The sequence below is a fragment of the Brienomyrus brachyistius genome, chromosome 1, assembly GCF_023856365.1.
Source record: "Brienomyrus brachyistius isolate T26 chromosome 1, BBRACH_0.4, whole genome shotgun sequence".
NCBI classification, from domain to species: Eukaryota; Metazoa; Chordata; class Actinopteri; order Osteoglossiformes; family Mormyridae; genus Brienomyrus; species Brienomyrus brachyistius.
Genome location: NC_064533.1, coordinates 24,645,529 through 24,662,122, shown reverse-complemented (window position 1 = coordinate 24,662,122; position 16,594 = coordinate 24,645,529). Strand labels below are relative to the sequence as shown.

Below are 16,594 nucleotides of genomic sequence, written 5' to 3'. Positions count from 1 at the left end.
GTTTTTGTTACAATTGTCATCATCTGTAGTTTGCTGTAGTCTTCTTGTTCAAAATAGTTTATGTAGTTTCCCATTGTAATAATTTTACACCTTAAACCAGGGCTCTTCAAATCTGGACCTTGATTCCAAATCCAGGCCTTGTTTTCAGTTCTCCCAGGTAGTTGATTTAAGAATTACTGATTCTGACTGGTCAGAGGCTTCACACCTGACTCACAGGTAAAGGAAGGCTGGAAAACCAATAGTGCTCAGATCTCGAGGACCGTGATTTGAATAATAGCACCTTAAACTATAGTATAGATGTTTTTGACCATCATTTCAGCAACCACATGCTCATCAGTTAACCAATCTTTCAAAATGATATAAAACAGATTTTATAAATTGCAGTGATGCACCATTGTTCTGTTTTTGGTTCCCACAGTACATGATTTTGTTGCTCATTTGTTGTTCTTGTGTTGCCATTTTGCTGTTTTTGTGTTATACAGTGCTGCGTTACTTTTTTGTTTGCTATTGTGCTGTGTCTTGAGATCTGAATAAGTTACATGTGCATGCGAGTGCTTTCTCTTGGCAGTTAACTTAACATACTGTAATGCAGAGCTTCACAATTCAGAATTCTGGAGATCAGGAGCATACGTACATTGACATTTTGACTCTCATATTTAAAATGATGCTGATTTTCATTTCAGTGGCACTAACTAATTCATCGGTGGACGTATTTGCTTTTGAGGCATGATTTCATTGTTTTGGGCAGGTTACAGACTTGCAGCTAAACCACAGTGTGGGCTATAAACATGAACTGTTTTGAAAAATGTTCTCATAGTCTTGAGAATGTTAAGTATGTTAACATGCAAAAGCAATCAATAAAAACTGTATTATAAAATCTAATAAACCGAATCTAAAAATATCAAATTTATTGCATTTAGAATACCACTGAATCATTTGTCCTAAGTGCATACATTTCAGTTGGTACTGGATTCCAGGCTAAAATACAAACTGACAGCACTAGATTTGTTAACATATTGACCAATTAATTACTAATTAATGAATTATTAAGTGCTATAACTAAATCCAGTATTACCCAGGTGCCCAGATACCCACAGTCAGCGACACCGACATCACTGGCCAAGTCCCGCTTTCATCAGTTGGTGAATGGGAAGGAAAATCGATTCTTCCAAGTCACCTAATAATCTCTGAGTTAATTACCATCCCGTCGGCTCGGTCAGGTGGGGGTTCAGCTGATAAAGCTGATTGCCGTTCACGATGGCCGTGCCCCCATCTGACCTCCTGGAATATTCACCACCGTGTCAGGGAGCAGCTGGTGCCAACTGCCTTTTTACCCACCTGGGATGGCTGCCGGAGGAACGATGCACAGTTACACTCCGTGACCGGAAATCCGAGGCTGCAGCCCGACTCAGGAGAAGCGATGGAGCGTCTCGTGAAGCGTGAATGAAACAGGAGAAGCCCTGTAGGAGCTCTGACCGTGATGGGGCTTCTGGTTCCAGTTCCCATATCTCTGAGGAGACACTTCCTTCTGACTTTATTAGTCACATAAATATGACTGAGAGACATAGAGCACCTGCCACAGCTGGAGCATCAGGGAAAAACAGAAAGTAAACAGGCAGGGAGAGATGTGGAAGGTCTGCTGAACAGAGGTCCATGGGGAGACAGACAGACAGACAGACAGACAGACAGATGGATGTGACAATTACAATAAAGACATAAATAGGAAGGTAGAAACACTGCACCCTGGGGGCTCATGGGCAGATATCACTCAGCATTTTTTGTGTGTGTCTCCCTCATTGACAAAATGCACCTTTCCCCACACACACGCACACACACACACGCACGCTCACGGGGCCGAGCACAGATCCCAGCATTCCGTCTTCCCATGTCTTCGCCGACCCTGCATACGTTACTGATCTGCTCCTGGCTTTTCCTCAGTCTCTGCAGCTCCGGCGTGTCGCAGACGATGCTGAATCCCCTGCCTTTGCTCTCCTCAAAGTCCTTCTTGTATTTCACCTGAAAAGGACGTGAAAATAAGACAGCAACAAACATGTCACAGAACGTTTCAGTCTGGAGGACAGTAAACGGTGGTGCTGAAGTGGGTCCCTCGCTCACCCACTACTGCAGACTGTAAAGTATTATGTACCCTACTATATTCTCTCCTCAACAAATCAGACCTATTCTTACTGGTCATTCGATAATCCCAAAAGATCATCTATAGTCAGTTTAGCTGTTGACTGTTGTTCAAACCCTAGTTTGCACAGTGTCAATGCATTGATTCAAACTTCAAAATGGTCACATCGGTATATTCTTTCATCAAGAAAACTGAATAGTATATATCTCATCCTTGATATGTCTTTTAAATGGATCCCAAGAAGCTGAACAGTTCTAGGTGAAGTTTGGTAGTTTTTCCGTTTTTCGTTAATTTTTTCGTTCTACATGCTCCTACAAATGATTGGTTTGATAAAGTGCCCACGACCTGCAGAGTGGGCCACTAGATGGTAAAGCAGTTAGAAAACACACTAGACCTGCCCAATTCTGTCAATTACCATAGATACATTTAAAACGAGCTTTAAGTAATTCCTATTCTCTGCCTTCTTTTAATTGCATCTTCAATGTGCCATCAGTAATTATAGCAGAAATGAGCAACTTCCTGTCATAAAGACCTTTAATCAGAGTCATTACTGGGATGGCAGGATATTCAATTTACTATTCCAGGTGCATAACCAATGTTACACTATAATTATAGTTTCCAGTGCACTGTGCTTGAACTTTTGGGAAATCGATTTATACACGGAGATGGCACAATAATTGTCAGCTCCTTTTTGACCAGCAGGGGTCGATATACATTATCTTCATGGTTAATTAAATGGTCTGAAACAATCCTTTAGTCACATGGATTGCAAATTCCTGTTGTTTTATATGGGGGACATCTGGCATGAAAATAAAAGTCAGATCTTCAATCAGAAAAGTTGAACTAAGACACCTGAAAATGTGGGCAAAACCAAGCCGCAATATATCCAGTATATACAGCCATACAGTAATTTGTCATCTCAATTAATTGAATTAAAGGATTCATGCACTCTCGATACAGAGTACAAGCATGCAGTAAGAAGATAAAATGAGTATTGAATCAGTATTTGCTTAAATAAGGCTTCCCTGAATACTGCTGCATAATCAGGCAAATTTTTATTGCTATATACTTACACCTAGGGGTGTAGATGTTTGGCAAGGCATGATATGTGTCATAGTTGAGTCAATAGTAAATACCCTCCGTAGGAAAGGCATTTAAAACATGATGAAAATGTCCAACAGGAAGACAAAAACAGACAGTAGACAAAGCAGTCAGCCTTGGCTTCAATATAGCTAAATAGCAACCAGTTTCCACAAACATTTCTAGATCATCTCCAGTGTTGGAAATTTGTTCAAATTCCTCCAGGGGAAAATACTCCAAATTTTTCTGATATTATTTCTGATAGATTTGAAAGTTTGGAGAACAGATAAATCAACAACGAATTAAAGAAATAAACCATTTGAAATATTTTATTTCTACAAGTTAACAGTGTTCTCTCTCATTAGAGGGTAGAAATGGCGACATTAAAAAGCTGTTAGTTTGTAATGGCATGTGAAAAGTGAGACAGCATAAATTCTCATTACTCCTGGTTCCAGTCCATTGTGCTAATGGAAGTATAGCAATCACAGGCAAATTGCATCTTCTCAACTATGACCTGATTCGTAATAAGATGATGATTTCCTACATCACTACATATCTAAGGCATCCCTAAAAGTTGCCCCAAAGGACTAAGGGCTTTGCTTTTTAATAATCACATCTTATATATGATATTTAGTATGAGGCTCAGTTAATCAATGAAATAAACAAACAAAACTGCTAGATGATAAATTTCTCCAAGCAGACACACAGACAACCACCTGCAATTAGGGGAATAAGGGCCTTGTTCAGGGATCCAGCAGTGCTGTCAGTGTGCTGCCCCTGGGCTTTGAACCAACAGCCATCTGATCACAGAGTCTTAACCAGCTAAGCAAAACCAGTGCCCCAAACCCCCAATTAGTCCTGCTAATCGATACAAACTGCTAGTCACTTTGGATGAAAACATCAGCTGAGCTTGCAATCATCTGACTTTTGCACAGGAGACAATCTGGCAAACGGACTGCAGAGGGATCCTTCGGCTTGGCGGAAACGTGGACATGAGGGGGGACGTCTGGGTTCCTAATGGTAGCATTTGTCTGAATGGCAGAGCTCTGACAAGACCGCCTGCTGATGCATCACCCAGAAGGACCTCTGCAGAGTTCTGTCAGCTCTGTCGGATTAGCCACTCCGAGCCTAAATGACAGCATCAGCACAGGGCTGCGGCCCTCACTGCATCCTGCATGGACCTGACCTTAACCCTGAAATGGCTGGTTCCTCTGAAACCCAAAAGACTGGATTGAACATTCCAGTCCATTTACAGGAAGAAACTTAAGTTTGGAGTGTGGCTCAGTGGGTGAGGACCAGGGCAGGACTTAGGTATCTGGGGGCCATAGGCTGACATGGGTACCCCCCCCCCCCCTTCCCCAGTGGGCCTTCAGAGCTACTTTTTGAAGCAGAAAGAGAAACAAGAGGAAATGGAAAATAACAGATCAGTAATATTCTAATCAAAGCACAGGGTGGCAGCTGTAAAACGTACCTACAAGGGTGGGGGCGAGAGTGCTGTCGGTAAAATCCGCCCATCAGGGGGATTTTGTTTGTTTGGCCAAATTTAACAGAGATTATTATAAATTACAATAGTTTAACCAAAACTGTTATATAAATGATTTGGACATTTGATCCATGTGTTTTGTTACTAAAAAGAAAAAGTCAAGATCAGCAGGGGGTCCCCAAGAAGGTTGTTCGAACCTCTGTCCCCCCCCCCCCAAATTACACCCCTTGCAAAGAGCATTTCTAACTTTGGTTGTGTGATCAGAATTGCATGTGAAAACGTCAGCATGCATGAGATGGAGGGACCTGAGTGAATGTTGTGTTCTTCTGATAGAAAGGGTTTGAATCCTGGTATTAGTCTGTATTCTTAATCAGAGCTTATACCTACCTTTTAGCAAGCATGTCCACTCTTCTCTGTTTTCAGTAATGTTAGTATGCCCGGGAGGGGGTGGGCAGCCAGTTGACCTTGGACCCCCAGAGGATTTTATCCCTCCATACTTTGGAGTTTCTTGGTTCCTCTCCTTCGTTGTCATCTGGCTTTCTTTATTTAATTTCCTTCCTTTTTCCCGTTCTGTATCTCTCTTTAATGATGTTTTATGTATTACAGTCATGTAAAGCGCTTTGGGACGACTGTTGTGAAAGGCGCTATATAAAAATATATTTATTTGAATTGAATATTAGTCCGTATTAATAAATAAAAATGATTGCCCACAAATGACTAAAGATGGGCCATACATCTGTAACAGATCCAAGAGCTTGTGGACAGCATGCACCTGTTCTATTTTGATGAGGGAGTAAACTCGGCATATTCCTGCTCCTCAGGTCATGCAGATCCCTCTGAACACCTACACAGCGCCAATAAGCCCTGTGTTAATAGAACAGAGGCACTTTATTTACCCCTGTGGGGAAATTGGGTGATTTTCACATAAACCATCTTGCACTCCAAGAGAAACACTGAAACGCATGTTTATACAGACGAGCACCCATGTCAGGGTGAGAGTCTAGCAACCCTAGAGCATTCTAGGTTTTTTTCCCAAATACCCAACAGTGATATGATTACTCTGACAACCCCAGGACTTGAACCCACAGCCTTCGAGGGTAAGGTGAAGATTTATAACCTAAAAAGCCACGCCCTACCCTGAATCTGCAACCTTGGCGTTATTAGTGCAGTTAACTGAGTGAACCTTTCGACGTAAAATTAACGAGGCACTAAAAAACACCGGCAGAGGTTGGGCATCTTTCTTGCTGCCAACAAGGTTTGTGAACGGACCGTATAGCCCCACTGCTCATGCCCTTCCTGCGACCTCCCTGCCCATAAGGTGTTGGGGGTGGGGGTGGTACTGACAGATGGAGTAATGGTGTGGAGCAACAAAATGTTGTCCACTGCCAGCAGGATCCCAGACAAAACAAGAGGACAAGAGCACAAGGTCCAGGACCCCAACTTACAGGAGGACAGTGCTGAAGATATCTACTCTTCCACAATGTGAGTCAGAAGCAGTAATCATTTTACAGATTTTAATTGTTATTTTTTTTAATTAGTTGAGTGTACCACCTTTCTTGACCTTAGTCGGTCAAGAAAAATCTAAACACAACTCAACCGAAAAATCTTGACATGACAAAACAAAACAGACCCACGAAAACTTGTACGGTCCCTCTTCCTCTCCACCTGCCACTTCCAGTTTGCCATCAGCTCACCTCAGTACAGGCAAAGTGCTTGTAAATGATCATTTATTTCATGTTTATTGCGTTTGTATGTGTACTTTTTCATATATGTATTCGTTTCATATTGATTGTTAATGCTTATTTTCATTAGTTAGGTAGGTAGATAGGTTTAAATAGGCAATCACTTGGGGGTCTGGAACGGATTAAATTCATTTACGTTATTTATTATGGGGAAATTCTATTTGGACCTCGACCAGATCACTACTCAACCAGCCTTCTGGAACAAATTGAGTTCGTGTCCCAAGGTACCACTGTATATCATAGACATGAAAAAATATATAAATATAATTGTAACCATTTTTCTAATTGCATGTTATTCAAGGGGAAAGTAGAGACTACATTTGTACTATGCAGTCAGAGCAAAAAATCCATTGTAGCCTATAATTATATTATGATGGCGTACAGATCAGGGAGCAAGGTTTAATCAGGCACAAGGGGGTGCTTATTGCACCCATAGCATTCACTCCAACAACACACATACACACACACACACACACACACACACTGCCCATCATCCGGGACACACCTACCACGCATGCTTGGCCCACGCGTATCACTATTTGCAAAAACTTAATGCTACATGTGACATTACTGGACTGCACAGCAAAAACACAAGATATGACAATTACACCGAAGTATTTACACCATTTACATCCGCCAATATCCCTCCAACTCTCCGCCCTGCCCCATGGGTAACCCCAGCGCTACATTATGGTGATAAGTTAACTGATCTTTAGGTGGAGGCGCAGTAGCTCTCAGCTGCCCTCTCTTTCTGTTATGGCTACCACCTAATCCTGGGGTGACCAATCATATCCGCAAAGGGCTGGTGTGTATGTGGTTTTTGGGATAACCTGTAGGTCAGCTGTTCACACCCAGGTGTGAGGACTCTTCAGTCAATCAGTCCTCTAATTAGTAATCTAATTAGGGAGTATCAGCGAAAACCTGCACACGCAGCGGCCCTTCCTGGGTAAGATCGGTCACCCCTGACCTAATCCATGACAGGGAGGACACTTTGAGTTAGGACAGGATTTGTTAACTACCATTCCAATTAAAAGGACCTGGATTTCACTTAAGCGCCGAGTTCTTGCTGTGTGCTGATTGGTCGGTTTCCTGTAATCATGCATGTGTCACCTATGTTAATGTGAAACAGCAGGATGAGTCTTTCAATCAAGGACCAAACCAGTCAAAGTACAAGAAGAACTGAACTGTTTAGCCCAGTGGTTCTCAAACTCGGTCCTCAGGACCCACTTCCCTGCTTGTTTTCCTGAGTTTGAGAACCATTGGTTTAGCCAAACACAGGAGCCATTTAAACAAAATGTATAATGGTATGAAATCAAACATTCTATTATCGATGGCCATTATCACAGATAAACCCACTGTAGAAAGATAGGGCCTGCAGTAGCAGCGTGGCAGTAGCAGTGCGCGCAGTGTGGACAAATATGCGAATGGGCACTGCAGCAGCAGTACTGTTCCACATCGCAGCTGTGACGTTCATGCCGCACAGCCGGTGTGTTCTGGGCCTAAGAAAACCCACCTGACTCTGGAGTTCTCTCTGCTGCTTCAGACGCAGATTTTCTGGTGTGTCGGTCACAATGGTGAAGGACTGCTTCGGGTAGTGCCTGCACAGAAAAGGACAACCAGCAGTTATGCAGACCTCTGGGCACCAAGCTGCGGTTGATGAGGGGGCCGGGCAAAATCTGAGTACAAAACGCTCCCACTGTACTGCTTTAACACAGTCGAACATACCAAACGTAGAACCACTGCAAATGTAGCTTGCCAAAAGTCTAGAATTCCCCACCTGAGATCATGTAAATCTACCTGTTCACAGTAGCCTAGCAGTTGACTAGAAAACATGATGCATTTTGTATGACAACAACCTCCGTGACATCAGTAAAGACAATAAGTCATTTAAAATCACAGACTATATACAGAATCACACTGGCACCTATGGGACCTTCCCACACTGCACCCACTGTACATTTTACTTCTAGTGAATTATTTGCACATTCCCCAAACTATCTGTGCCCCACATCTTCCTGTCTCCATCCATCCATCCATTTTCCAAACCGCTTATCCTACTGGGTCGCGGGGGGTCCGGAGCCTATCGCGGAAGCAATGGGCACGAGGCAGGGAACAACCCAGGATGGGGGGCCAGCCCATCGCAGGGCGCATTCACACACCAGTCACTCTCACACATGCACACCTAGGGGCAATTTAGTAACTCCAATTAGCCTCAGCATGTTTTTTTTTTTTTTTGGACTGTGGGGGGAAACCGGAGTACCCGGAGGAAACCCCACAACGACATGGGGAGAACATGCAAACTCCACACACATGTAACCCAGGCGGGGACTCGAACCCGGGTGTGAGGCAACAGTGCTAACCACTGCACCACCATGCCGCCCCATCTTCCTGTCTCATATTTATTCATATGTGAACATGTTTTTTTTTTTTTTATTAATAGCATGTTTTTTTTCTCCCTACACATTGTTGTCTTGTTGTCATTTATTTATGTGAACATGTTTGCTTTCTTGTTTGTTTATTGCACATTTTTTTTATTGTCATGCTCTCTCTTTTTAACTTTATTTTATTTATTGTTCGGTATTTTTTTATCTTGACGGTATGTTCAAATTGTATTCTCATGCCCCCTCTTGTACCAAACAAAATTCCTTGTCCTTTTTGTATTTTCGTAGTTAGAGCATAAAAAAACCTGTTTGCCACCTTCTAGATATGGTTTTTAACATTGTTAGAGCCCTCTAGACGTGAAATAACACCCTTTAGTCACCATTACTATATTAGACAAAATAAGAGAAAATAAGACATATTAGGCGTTACAAATATCATATTATTACACATTTAATTACGCACACAGTTCTTACACACAACAACTAACCTATGAAAATTCATGGAAAGCCACCGTGGGGCTTAGATGAAAGTTCTGAGAAATCGCTTCCGATGCTTAGCGATGTATCATTTTCACTGTCTCGATCAACTTGATGACGAATATTCTGTGGCGACGGGCGCACCGAGGCATCGCGGGAGCAGAGAAACACGGAGACTAGCTTGCCGGGGAAACGCAATCTTTATTAGCGGCCCTTAGAAGGATTACAACAGGCACCCAACAAGTACTGAAAAACCCATTACACATAAGAAACACAAGGGTGTCAGACGCCGGACTGTAAGACGCCTACACGGTGGGGGATTTACGGAAGCTAATTCCACATGGGGATAGACCGGGTACACACAAGACACAGGTAAACACGCGCGCAACAATAAGGAATTAACCATTAACAATAACAGCAACAACACAACAAGGGCTATTTACAACTGCACGCGGGGTATGCTGGGACAATACAAAAAACCGCGACAGACGAAGCCGCAAAAGTCGAAGCGCGAAGTGGCAAGCGACGACTGTATGAATTCCGATATGGAGCATGTAAATCATATCAGAGTTTGACAAAAATCCGGAACTTGCCACCTAAATCTTTCTCATTCATTGATATTTTTCATATAACATTACTTTCCACCATTTGTAGTGCCATCAATGTTTATGAAGAAATTAAAAAAAGTATTGGAAAGATGCGTAAACTATGAAACCCAATGTCAACACTAACAGCCATCCAGATGCACCCTCATACATCTCTTCTCCAGAGAGCCTTACTCTTCCAGACAAGGAGGCATTGACTACTAGGAGCCCGGAAACAAGCGAGAACCAAATGAGAACCTCAGAGACAATGGCATTCTGAACAAGAGCGTAGTTTTTATATTGGGGGGACAAAACTTAATAATTGAAATGTAAAGGTCTGTCTATTTTTGGAGGGAACAAATGAAGCCAAATGACATTTTGGGGGAGGACACGTCCCCCCAAACCCCACCGGTTGCTATGCCTCAGCTTCCGAATTTCAACCACCTCTTGGTCACATAATGCACATTTCTTAATAAACCTCACAATGCTCTACCTCAGATGACTCATATCATTGGTTCACTGACAATGCAATACAATTAAAATAACAAAGAATTAGATGCAACACCCACGGTGGATCTATAACATAATAAAAAGAGCACAAGCCATCACAACCCGATCTTTGTTATTTGAATAAATCATTCAGAAATTATTTCTGCTGACACGGCTGCTGATGATAACTGGAGCCTATGAAAACCTAGCAGAAATGGAGTACATTTTTTAAGGCTCACTGGGTGTTTACTTTTCATGTCCGTTACACTGCCTCGCCATTACTTGCCCATGAAAGCACAGCTCGGGGTGTTAATATTGATGTATGACTTGCAAAACTCATCCATCTTGAGACTGACTTGGCCAGAGGATCTCTCTATCTCTTACCTTTCTGCCCCGTCCTTGAAACCCTAGAAAAAAAAACAATGACAAGGGACAATGACAGATTGCAGGAGCACACTGCCTTTTCCAACTGTTGCCCCCCCCCCCCCCCCCCCCCAAAGGCCAAATCTTAAAGCCTGGCATAGCATAGCTAGAGCATTCTGGAAAATTTTGATCGGAGTGCAAATCCTCAAGGATTTGCATGCTTGCACCCGTAAATTCCTTCTAGGCCCCCACCTGCAGCCGTCTGTAAGCTCTCCACCTGTGAAATACGCTGGTGGCTAATGCTTCATCTTAGATATCTGAAACACAGCACTATTTCCTTCGAATTTGCTACTGAGAGTCAATAGATAACAAAAACTGGCACCAGAAAATCAACTACTATTAACATTTATTCAAAGGTAATTGTGACTACAACCTATTAAGAGTCCAGGGAATGCAATGGGATTTTAAACTACCTGATATCAATGGCGAGGCTTAGCACTTAAAATGACTGATCAAAAGCTGTCAGCTTTCTAGAGGGTTTAGTTCAGAGGAATTGACTTATACAGGCAGTCAGTCTTGGACGTGCTATGTTGTATTTTGATAGTATAGATGATTTTCTCCATGGTAGGAATCCTCTTTTGAGCTGTTCCCCTTGGTTTTAACACCGTTATTGTTGAGATGCTGTAAATTAGGACTGAGAATACTTCACCACTGGACTAGACCCTATTCCTCTGTACCAAACCAACAATCCCCTCCCTGAATTTATTCACTGATATCCACTGAGATCTGTCAGTTGCTTGCGTACATGTGACTATTACATTACTCTTACTTGGATATGTCACATATGATACCTATTCCAAGCTCATACTTATCTGGAAACCTCTCCAAGGATCTTTGGGGGGATGGGAGAAAGTACATCTTTGGTCTGTGCTACGAATTACTCTCACAAAGAGTTACTCAAAATAATGAGGTCAGTCCAGGGTTGATTTTTTTAATATGGGAGGCGTAAGAGAGGCCTTAACTCATTCACAGGGCCAACCTTATCATTAGCCAATGACATGTGTTGAATCAGTGAGTGACAGAGGAGGGGTCACCCTGGGAGCCAATCACCTGTGGCCCCACCCCTGTACACAACCCTGGTTAAGTCAGTTACTTTAAACAAATGACATGAACCTGAAAGGAATTACCTGAAGAATAGGATCAAGTTAAACTATACGAAAAGACACAGGCTGAATGTTTATGATACCCAGCAATTGGGGTTTTTTTGTCCTACTTGTACTCACGGCAACAAAATCAATGGTTGTGTCATAAGCAACAGAAGCCGTGAAAAGCTAAAAACAATGTCTAGAGGCTGAAAAATAACTAAAAGTGACAGCGTGATGCCCACTAGCCACACAATTACATTCGAAAAATAAGCGGCGGACAGCAGGGAGATAATTTAATACTTTCACCATGTCTGCAGAGGGACAGTAGGCCGCTCTGTCTCAGTCATGTGTCAGAGCTGGACTCGACACTGAAACGGAGGGGCAACCTGCACAGGTGACGGCAGAGCTGAATGAAGCCCATTCTGTCTCCAGAAGGCGGCCAGCCAAGCGAGCGTGACCCAGGGAGCACGACAGCCTCAAGACAGACATTCCCTCGGGGCGGCGCCGACAATGCCCCCTCTGTTTAATGCCGAGACAAGAGACAGTTGACCAGACTCTGCTGACGGTGCAGGCTAGGAGCTCTAGTTTCGGGGGGGGGGGGGGGGGGGATAGCAGTGATTCCTGGCCAGAAAGTCCCCCCCCCCCCCACCACCATTTCAACAGGAGGAGAGAAGCTGGTGACAAACTCATGAACTTTCTTTTGCTGGTGACGTCCATCAATACGCTTTATTAATGTATGATGACAGACTGAATCATTTTTCAGATGTATTATGTGTGCATGTATATGTATTTAATATTTTAATTCTACCTGTTTAGTGTGATGAATACCAGATTTTCTGACTTTCCTCATAAATATGTTCTTGGATAATATCAGAACCACTTAAAATGAGATATAAGGTAACATCCCACAATATGAATAACTGACTAGAAAAAAAATCTCTACACTATTTAGGCAGATAGAAAACAATCCACTCTACTTCCATATTAATCCCAAATGAGAATTTTTAAATCCTTCCCTTCTAAATACTGAACACAAACAGTTAATATAACAGAAATGCCAAACAGAAACTATGTTTTGCTAGATAAGGAGATAAAATCGCTTGCCAGAATGTAACATGTAGCTTTATATCAGGGAGATTATTAATGACTTTTTTTTCACAGTGCCTGATTTCACTAAGCATTCTTTCCATTGTTCAGATTAATGAGCGGCAGAAAGATCATTTATCTTCAAACAGTTGTTTTTAAAGATGATTCAGAAAAACAATGCTCACTTCTCAACAACTTTATAATAATTCTAGGACTGTTTGATGTTCTGTTTAGCTACCGTGGAGCTCACTATAATTACCTGGATAACGCTGCAAATTGCACGTTACTTGACACTTTTAGAAGATGTGCTGCTATTAGACTTCATTGTATCACTAAAGTAGTTACATTCATTTGGTAAAAATAAGTATTCAACTAGGAAGAGATTAACCTCTTGAACAAGGGTTTTCTCTTTGATGTGGTGATTTACAGGTTATAACTGACGACTTCCGGATGATGGTGATGAGTGCCCACGTCTGACTTTGGCAGGTGATGTGTGTAGCTAAAAGGTGTTAAATGGTGAACACCTGCTGCTTCCCGACAGACGTTACCTCAGGAATATACTTTTACAACGGTGCAAAACTGAATGCATCATGCGGCAATCTTAGGCTTGGAAAGACACGGGCAGGGACACGGTGTCTGAGGCTGGCACACCAGGAATGAGGCTGTAGGTGTCGTCTAGACCCCACTGTGGCTTGAAATAAGAGGCATTATCTTAGAAGTCTACTTTGTATTTACAGTAAGCATCGATTATAGCACCAAACACACTGTATCCACTAGCAACTCTCGACACTTTTTTCTAGTCCCCGCAACTTACTCCTACAAAACCATGAGCCACCAAGGCACCTCTTCCTTGTCCAAAATATGGTGGACAATTAAGCAGTTTGTACTTGGACACACACAAAGGCTCCTTTTTGGGGAAAAAAATGCACACGCTTATAAAGCCTCAAGCTCAATCCTCACTTCCTCTCTGTGTAACATCTTCTCTGTTTTGTCGCTGCATATTACTTCAGTTCTGCTAAAACAGTGTCAACAAAGATAATGCTGCTGGGGCAGGAAGTGGAAAGCAGCTGAATATAACCTTTCATAAACCAGAAATTGCTGAGTAAACAAGGAGACTTTTTCTGTATGATCACAATCATGCAGGTGAGACGTCATTAAGTAGCTATTTCAGAAATGAGTCCAAATGCCTACGCAATGATTTACATAAATTGCAGGTTCAAACATAAAAAATAAGCCACAGTTAGTCATACTGGACTCGCTATAAGTCGTACTGGACTCGCTACATCTGCATGGACTGGAAGCCTGGCCTGGTGGATGTTGCCATCGCCCAGCTTCATTAGAAAGTATTGTGCAGCATATCGCTACATTGGGGACAGATCAAAATTCAAAGTTGACTACCGAATGCGCATCACTGTTGCACCATTGTGAAGTCGAAATATCACAAAGCAAGGAGTGGCTATGTGTGCGTGTACATCATACATATACATGCACACATACAGAAATTTGACGGGATTGAATCAGTGGATTTAATATTACTCTGATTTATGCTTAAATCTCACACTTTGAAATTAATCCACCCAGAAACTGCCAGTATAACCATATCCTACACAAATCACTTAATATGCATCAGCCTGAAACCCAAATCTGAAAGTGAAAACCATAACAAGTCATGTTTGTGTATAAAATCTATTTAGACATTAGGAGACCATTTTTTTGGTGTCATTCACAGTCCGAACCACAGCTCTGTTTGGCTACCTATTTTATTTTGCCATTGTTGTAAATGTGAGTAAACTTTTCAGAAAACTGCTGGTTCCCATGGCAATGGCCCACTTGCAACATTTTCCCGGTTCTGAGAAAGCAGCAACGGGGAATCACCTCTGAAAGGAAATGTTTGGGAGGTAAGATTTCCTGGAGTAAAGAGGAAAAGGGCAGCTCTGAATAGCGAGTCAGGGATTCATTTCCAAATATGAATGCATACGAACTGAATGACTTTGGAGGACTGCTGATCAACCTACCCCAAATCCTTTCAGTCTTAATGCTGTAAACATGATTATATCAGGCCAGTTCCTACAGCATTCAGCTAATAGTATCTTAAATTTCCAAACTACAATATTTTGGCAAAAAAGGCTATAATAGCCTTTCAAATGAAAGCTCGATGTAAATAAAATAAAGCTGTATACTTAACAGACCCCTTTATCCAACGTGATATATGCCTTTGAGTAAAAGCAGTCTCAGACAATCCCCGGAGCAATTGGGAGGTGGGGCCCTTAGGGCCTCGCTCAAGGGCCCGAAGGTGACATCACTCTGCCAATGCAGGGATCTGAATCAGCGACCTTTTGATCACAGGGGCAGCAGCTTAACCTACTGAGCCTCACACCACCACCTAAATAAAAAGAACATGAAGTACATGTTGGTCTTAGCAAAGATGTCTGTCTTGAAACTACATTAAAACACGTATAAAGAACATGTAGTTTAATAATTTTGTATGAAGGTTCCTTTGTTAGGTTCTGTGCACCTGAAAATTGTGTTCTGGATCTGATTGATCGGCTTATCAAGTGATTAGCTTTGAGGCAATCATTAGTCCTGGAGAAGCAAGCACCATAATCTGTAGCCGGAAGTGCAGCATCCCTGGGCTGGTGTGAACATGCAACCTGAACTGCATAAATAAAGTATCCACCTATTCAAATAGGTATAATGGCAGGATGCTTTGTGTACAGCCTGCAAATATCTAATAAAAATGTTTATGATGGCCAATAGGGGTAGCACTGACGTACTGACCTCATCTGTGCCAAATTCATAATCCTGTACTAAAGAGCTTCCCCACAGGGAGAAAGAAATCACCCTGAAGGAGTCAATCAAAGAGGACATTTAAGAGGAATCACATGACAGGGATTTAGACGTGCATCACATGTGCGTATGCAAAACAAACACGCCTACTGCTTTCAGTCCCGAACGAATAGTAACGAATGAAGGGATTTTTATATTCACAGCTTTCAATGATGGCTAGGAAAAGCAGAACAAAAAAAAAGGATGATGGGACGATGACACCTACAACACACATTTAAATCACGGTTTGTATCTCAAAAATGATCCATACATCCATCTTAGCCATTTATCCAGGCGAACCTGAAGCCTATCCCAGAATGCACAGGGCAAAAGGCAGGAAACAGACACAAAAACAATGGCTCAGATTCATAATTTTAGTTACATGTAGAATTTGGGGGGGGGTAACTTGAATTGAGTTTATTTATATGATGACAATCTATCCTTTTGGCCGACTACCCGGGTCAGGCCTTTTCCAGCCAATAGAAGTACACCCTGGAAAGAATGCCAGTCCATCAATGGCACATGCACACTCACACCTACTGGGTCATTTAGAAATGTCAATTAACCTAACTGCATGTCTTTGGATAGTAGGAGAAAAAAAAATTACCCAGAGAAGATCCAACACAGAAAGAGGGATTCAAGCCCCCAGTCTAGAAGGTGTGAAGCAACAGTGCTATCTATGCTTCCCCATGGGAACCTGCATCGGAAAACATCTCCCAAAAAGCCAATAGACATCCAATAAGCAGCTACAGACACCCGGGTTTAATATTTAACAAATCTCAGATATATCAACGAGGATGAGAT

At 42.2% G+C, this 16,594-nt stretch overlaps 2 protein-coding genes across 9 annotated transcripts in view; both read right to left on the bottom strand.

The window, feature by feature from the left end:
• The window catches only part of LOC125721063 (nebulin-like), a 63,055-nt gene extending 61,489 nt beyond the window's left edge, over positions 1–1,566 (bottom strand). For all 8 annotated transcript variants that reach the window (XM_048997026.1, XM_048997114.1, XM_048997285.1 and 5 more), the window contains exon 1: positions 1,339–1,566. In XM_048997026.1, the coding sequence (XP_048852983.1) occupies positions 1,339–1,566 (228 nt within the window). The remainder of the gene's footprint in view (positions 1–1,338) is intronic.
• A 197-nt stretch (positions 1,567–1,763) lies between these two features.
• Positions 1,764–16,594, bottom strand: part of LOC125721876 (LIM zinc-binding domain-containing Nebulette-like) — a 34,425-nt gene continuing 19,594 nt past the window's right edge. Inside the window, exons 3-4 of the mRNA XM_048998075.1 lie at positions 7,953–8,037; positions 1,764–2,016 (exon numbers count right to left, since the gene is read on the bottom strand). Of these exons, the coding sequence (XP_048854032.1) occupies positions 1,765–2,016; positions 7,953–8,037 (337 nt within the window). The 3' untranslated portion in view covers position 1,764. The remainder of the gene's footprint in view (positions 2,017–7,952; positions 8,038–16,594) is intronic.